This window comes from Molothrus aeneus, chromosome 13, assembly GCF_037042795.1.
Source record: "Molothrus aeneus isolate 106 chromosome 13, BPBGC_Maene_1.0, whole genome shotgun sequence".
Lineage (NCBI taxonomy): Eukaryota > Metazoa > Chordata > Aves > Passeriformes > Icteridae > Molothrus > Molothrus aeneus.
Genome location: NC_089658.1, coordinates 1,412,293 through 1,418,631, shown reverse-complemented (window position 1 = coordinate 1,418,631; position 6,339 = coordinate 1,412,293). Strand labels below are relative to the sequence as shown.

General features: G+C 37.4%; 1 protein-coding gene across 1 annotated transcript in view; it reads right to left on the bottom strand.

Annotated features, from left to right (window-relative positions):
* Positions 1-2,925: 2,925 nt before the first annotated feature.
* Positions 2,926-6,339, bottom strand: part of TLN2 (talin 2) — a 145,165-nt gene continuing 141,751 nt past the window's right edge. Inside the window, exon 59 of the mRNA XM_066559061.1 lies at positions 2,926-6,019. Coding sequence (XP_066415158.1) covers positions 5,891-6,019 — 129 coding nt within the window. The 3' untranslated portion in view covers positions 2,926-5,890. The remainder of the gene's footprint in view (positions 6,020-6,339) is intronic.

Below are 6,339 nucleotides of genomic sequence, written 5' to 3'. Positions count from 1 at the left end.
GAAAAGGTACACCAAAAATACAGTGCAAGCACATTTATAATATACCCAGTGCCCCAGAATCTGACCTTCTTTCCAAGACTTAAGCAGGTCATCAGTTTGGTGACTTATATTCAAATTAATATTTTAATCAATAACTTAGAATATGCAATACAATTTGAATGCAAAGATCATCAACTATAAAGCTGGAAGAAGCCTCCCTGTTGACCTTTTTACTTGCTCAGTTCCCACTTACAAAACACAAACACCACAAAGACCTGGTTCTGAACCATGTTCAAAGATGGAGCACAGTACAGGCAATTACTCTATTACAAAAGGGTTGTACTAACAGCCTAGGCAGTGCTGAATATTGATCTGGGTGGCATTGAAAATTCCAATTAGTTTTATTAAATTCAGCACTTTAAGAGCCAGAAATGTATTCAGAAAACAGCCAGTGACAGTTTCTCACTGTCCTAATGGCCTGTTTTCCACAACTTGAAAATGCCTCTGACTGTTAAATTAACATTTGATTGAGTACCATGAGCAAGTTTTCATCATCATAAGGTCTGGCCTTCTAAACTTAATGCTCCATGTAATTTTTTAATAAAGAGATGTTTAACTTCATAGCAAAACTTGTTACATATAACTGTGCCAAAAGAAACCTCCTTCAGCTGGATAAACCCTCACAGTGGACATTTTGGAATGGTACAAAGTCAGCAGCTCTTGCTATCCATTTTAAAAATAAATAAATATACTTCAAGGAAATAACCAGGATGGAAATCAAATCATGTTTGTAAGATAAGCTTTACACCATCCAAATGAGGCAGTACATGGGTAAACCCCACACAGTAGTATTTTCTCTGCCACACTAAACACAACTGACTTGCACAGGTGAAAAACTGAAGTGTATACATTGATAAAAGATGTTCCAGAAGGGAAAAAAATCCAGCTTTCATAAGAGAAAGGCAAAGGCAAACAGACTTATAAAGAAAGGTAAGGTCAAAAGGGATCCAAGCATGTCAAACATTGTGGTTAGGCAATACTGTGCAAGCAAAAATAACTCATTTTCCTAGAGCCTCTAAAGTAGTGCCTAGAATGTTCTGAACACAAATTAAAATTGTGCTACACCAAAAATACAATCAGGCAGCAAATTTGCTAAATTTCTTTTTTTTTTTAGTAGTTTAAAGCATCTATTTTCACAGATATTTGAAAATATATTAGCCTGAAACATGTCTAGGACCTCTATAGCTCCTCTATTCATTATCCATCATTAAAAATGGAGCTTCTTCAGTCTTGTTTCTGTCATGAAAAATGAGTGAAAAAAGCTATCACAATATCACCAATGTAACATCCACACCTGGTGAGCCTCTGGGTGAGCACACAGGATGCCCAGAAGATCCCACTTTGACATGAGTGTGATTATTCCAGAAACAACCTCCTCTGGTGATAACATCAAAGGACTTGTAATGCAGCTGAGCAATGGCAAAGTTCTGGCACAGTTTTCCTATGGAAAGCTGGAGTACCTACACACACAAAGTTATATTTGACATGGAAAAAAAAGTTGAATGAAATGTAAATCATTAAAATATAGAAGCAAAACATGCCTTCCCCCAAAAAACCCTGAACAACACCAAGTATCCAGCACCCTTGAATAACTGGTGTTTGATTTTTCCATATATTTGTGTGGTTAACATGTACTTTACTTGAAGGATATTGAATAATCCCAAAGAATACCTGATACAAAGATACTGACATATCATAAAGTAAGCACTCCTAGTTCTGTCTGTGCAGCAGAACTTGAAATGGAACATTCTTCTCTGTCACCTGGGAATTTTAGCCTCTTACAGGCAACTTCAGCCTTATTTTGCTTAAGGAGCAAAATATTCCTTTGCATGACCACCAGTGCAACACAAGTCACAAATACCTGAAAGAGGAAAAAAAAAGAAAAGAAAGAAAGAAAGAAAAAAAAAAGAGAGAGAAAGAAAATCTTTCAAGGGGCTTATTGTTGGTGAAGACCAAACTAAAATGTATTACTTCCTTATTTTTATGACCAGATAAATACTATATATAATGTGTGGCAGCATGACTACAAACTTCAGCGCTCTTCTCTTGAGGTTAAAACTTTAAAAGGAAAGGAAGACATTAAAGTGAGAGCTCAAACCTCTAGGAACTTCAGCATAAAATTTCAAAACTATCTTCAAGAATGTTCTTCTACTGCAACGAAGTGATAATCTGAGGAAAAAACAGGGGTTTATACTGCTTTTTTATTTTTTAAAATGTTTTTAAAAAAATGGCAAAATGGCACTTAAAGCTCAGTAAATGAGGGCAGTTTGTAACAGAGCTGTGACTCATGTGACTAAACAGTTTTTGCATTTGGCATCATGAACTGTGCCACAGAAATGTGATGTTCCATTCCCATGACCAACCACTCTGTGTTTCATGGCAGTAACACGAATATGGAAAAGCAGGTTTCAGAAATCATGACAATTATGGGCAGATAACTCTGTTACCCATGATGCCATTCCATAAGGAGAAAACTTCCAGTGTAAGCTACCTGCCCCTAAACCAAGCCCACTCCTAAAGGGAAAAAACCCAAAACCCAAGAGGTTACAAAATATGTGGGGATGATGAATGCCATACTCCTGGGCTGAATATCTTATCAGCCTGATAAGGACTGATGAAAAACAGAAATGCACTCATGATCTCAACATATTTAGGCTGAGGATGTTTCTAGATATATGTACTCCTCCCTTCATTAGCAATTAAGTATTGAACATGCAGAAAATCAAAGGGAACGGGACATCCAAAAAAAGTCTGGAATTCAGTTTCTGTTTCAGAACTTTTCTAACTTTTGAGGCTTCTGAAGTATAAAAGTTTAGACAAACAATGAAATATTCAATTTTTTGAAGAGTTGGGGAAATGACATTAGACTATTTGTACACAAAGAACTTTGAGGCATTTTGTTTTTAATTTGCATACAATTCTCAGAGTGAATTCCACATGAAGAAGGGTGAGATACAACAGAGCTCATTCATCATTTCACAAGTTAACAGAGCAAAGTAAACATCTGTCCTTCTTATTAATTAGCATCTACCCCTTACTCCAACTTGTCACTTCCTGCTGCAAGTTCCCATGCCAAAGAAATGGATGGACTGGTTCCAAACTCCACAGATGTTCACATGTGAACTTCAGCGATACTGCAAATTGTAACAGCAAGAAAAAAGTTGAAAGACTTTGGATGACCTTATATTCTCTTAATGGTTCACAAATGAAGACCCAAAATTCTGAGTAAAAAAATACTTCAGTTGTCCAGCTCAGCTATTCACCTGACTGTGGTTCCTCGATGGAGCACCCAGCTAAGGAAAAAATACTTTGTCATGTAAGAGGGGGCACTGAATCAGAATAGAGAAGTCTCAAAATAGCTGTGCTAAAATGGACTTCCCAAACACTTTTCTCTGGAGCACAATCTGAACATGCTCTTACCTTCTACATACTGATCAAGTTTTCTAGCTATATAATTTCCATACATAGCTGCATTTGACAAGGGTTTTTTGGCTTATATCAAACTGGCAGATACCATCCTGACTGAAGTGTATTACATCAGTATTATCCCTACAATAAAACAGTGGCATGGTGTTAAAGACAGCATCATCTTTCTTCATGCTTTAATGAGATCAAATAACAGTTAAAGGCAGCTTGAAAGGGAAGTAGTAGCAAATGTGTCTTGCAGATCTTTCTGAAAGAGATCAGAAACTGAAGCTATCCAGGTAAGAAAAGGAAAGGCAAAAGCTGCAAAGGAGTTGAAACTACCAACAGAAGCAGAAAATCCCCATCACTTGAGCAGTTTTTATTTAGGTCTTACAGCAATAAATACCAGTTTCTGCCCAAAGACTTACAGAAAGCCTTTTGCTTGGTGGAGGATTCCAGACTGTGACAGTTTCACAGTGAGTTGAACAAATACCTAAATTGTGTTGAAGTGGCAAATGAAAGAACTCAGAATTGCACATCTCTGACAGGACAGGGTTTGCATTTGCACACAGGCCTACACATATCACAGCACATCTGTCAATGCCAGTGATTCCATTTGGGATACACCAGTTTTTTTTCCTCATGATTGTGGATTTTCCAGCAACTCTACTGAATCTGAAATATGTCAGTATCAGAGAAGAGACAATAAAAACCTTTTTACACTTCAATATTTATTAATTCTCTAGCAGATTTTTGCTATATATTTAGCACTAGTGTAACAAAATTCCTGATAACTCTGTCTCATGCAGGTAACTTAAATGAGGAGTTAGCACTATCTAAACTGATGAACTACCATTGGGGGTTACTGGGGAGTCTACAAGACAGGTATTTCCTGCAGCAAGGCCAACGAGGTGGGTATGCACAGAACACAAGTCAGGCTCAGCTGAACGTACCTGGCTGGACCTAAGGACAGCCCAGCCTTCAGAAGGACTGGAGGGGCAGCATCCTTGGACCTAAACAGACTTGTCATCATTGTTAGGAGGGCTTGAGAGGAGTTGGACACATGTTGGAAACTGCTGTTAGGAGAGATGGTGTTTCTGTAGTTATTCAAATAGTTTAGCTTTTGCTACTTACAGTCGCTGTGATTTGTGTTCTCTTTTTGACATAGTAAAATATGTTACTGTACCCAAATTGCTATTGTTTAGGTCACAACAGAGATAATGAGAGCATACTGTACCTTTCTGCACAAAGATTGTGATAGACTGCTGCTATTCCTTCTCTGCAATTCCTTGGTGAATACTTTTTCATCAATAGCAACTATGAAAACAAACTCTCTAGAGTCCAAATTTTGAAAAAATATATTACAGGAAAAATTGTAAATCTACTTGTAAATCACTTATTCTTTTCTCCTACAATTCCCACAGGTTTCAAAACATAATAATTATAAATGTAATTATTAAAATAATAACAAGAGTGTTGATAGTCTTTTGTTGTACTGGGCATTTCCCTTTTTAAACTGAGATACATTCTAACAGAAATACCACAGTACGAACCAGATAATTTCAATTAAAAAACAAAATGCAAACTATTCAGTCCAATGTTAGAGCATGTGTATGTGTGTATAATACTGTAAAAGTAGTCACACATTAGAGGTATATAATTGAAACAGCATTTTCTTTCATGAACTTGCTATTATTGAGGCAGTGACAAGGTTTCCATTTCTTTGTTTTTTGAGCTCTTTAAAGAATGGCTATTGCCACATTATGTAAACCTAAATACTGTACAAGCAGAAGCTTGTTGGTATCAGGTAAGGAATAATACTAGTAGTGCAAACAGCTGCAGAGACAATTCCTCCAGTTTTGGGGTGAACCAGCTATATAACACTGAAAGAGGGCAGGCTTCTCCAAACCCACACTCGGGCGTGTTTCCCCACTCAGCTGTACATCCTTCTCCAGCTTGGTCTTCTTTTTACAAGGGTACTTGGGGGACAACCACCAGCTCATGTGATATTTATCATATAAAAGACTTCTTGACTCCTTTCCTACTTAATCTTATCAATGTTTTAGAACAAGTCAAGGAATGAGAAATACCTCGAGCATCAGGAAAGTGACAATAATACTGATTTAGTATCTTTAGTAAAAAGTGAAACATTCTCTCCTGAGATATAAATCAAGGGAGGAACAGGAATGATGAACCTAACACTGTACCATTATTTGATCATCATGCACCTCAGCTGAGCAGGTGGGAAAGAACAATTGTTTATTACCCTCCGCTCATCCAAAGCTATGACAGGCAGTTTATTTAGCTAAGTGCTTGGCATATCAGTATGTTGTCAGAGCAGTTCTCAATGTGCTGTCCCCCTTTAGCTTATTTCTTTAAAAGAAAAAAAGAGAAAAAAAAGAAAACAAAAGAATCAAAAGGAAGAAAAATCTCAGCAGGTTAACAGTTAACCCTCATCTTCTCTCAGCTCTGTGGGTAGAAATTTGTATTGCTGTTGGCGGATCTGAGCCAGTTTTTTCCTTGCCTCTTCCAGTTCTCTCTCCTTCTTCAGCATTTCTTCTTGGGCTGCAATAATCTAGAAAACAGAAGCAGAAGGAATACTGTCTGTAAAATAATATTTCTTTCCCTAATGACACCGCAGTCACAGCTGGCCCATGTGAGCATTCTCCAGAGAAGCACCTAATTTCAATGACTTCATCAGGAATTGCTCCAATTTTTCCAGATGCCACGACTAGGCACTACCACCATAGTTTTACTATGCTGATTCATTTTACAGTTCTGCATTCTCCCAGCATTCAGCAGGGTGGGGGTTTAGAACATGTAGAATAAGCACTCTGTCTTAACATAATATCTGACTGACAGTAGAACTGAACTCTCCTCATGCAGGTGTCCACA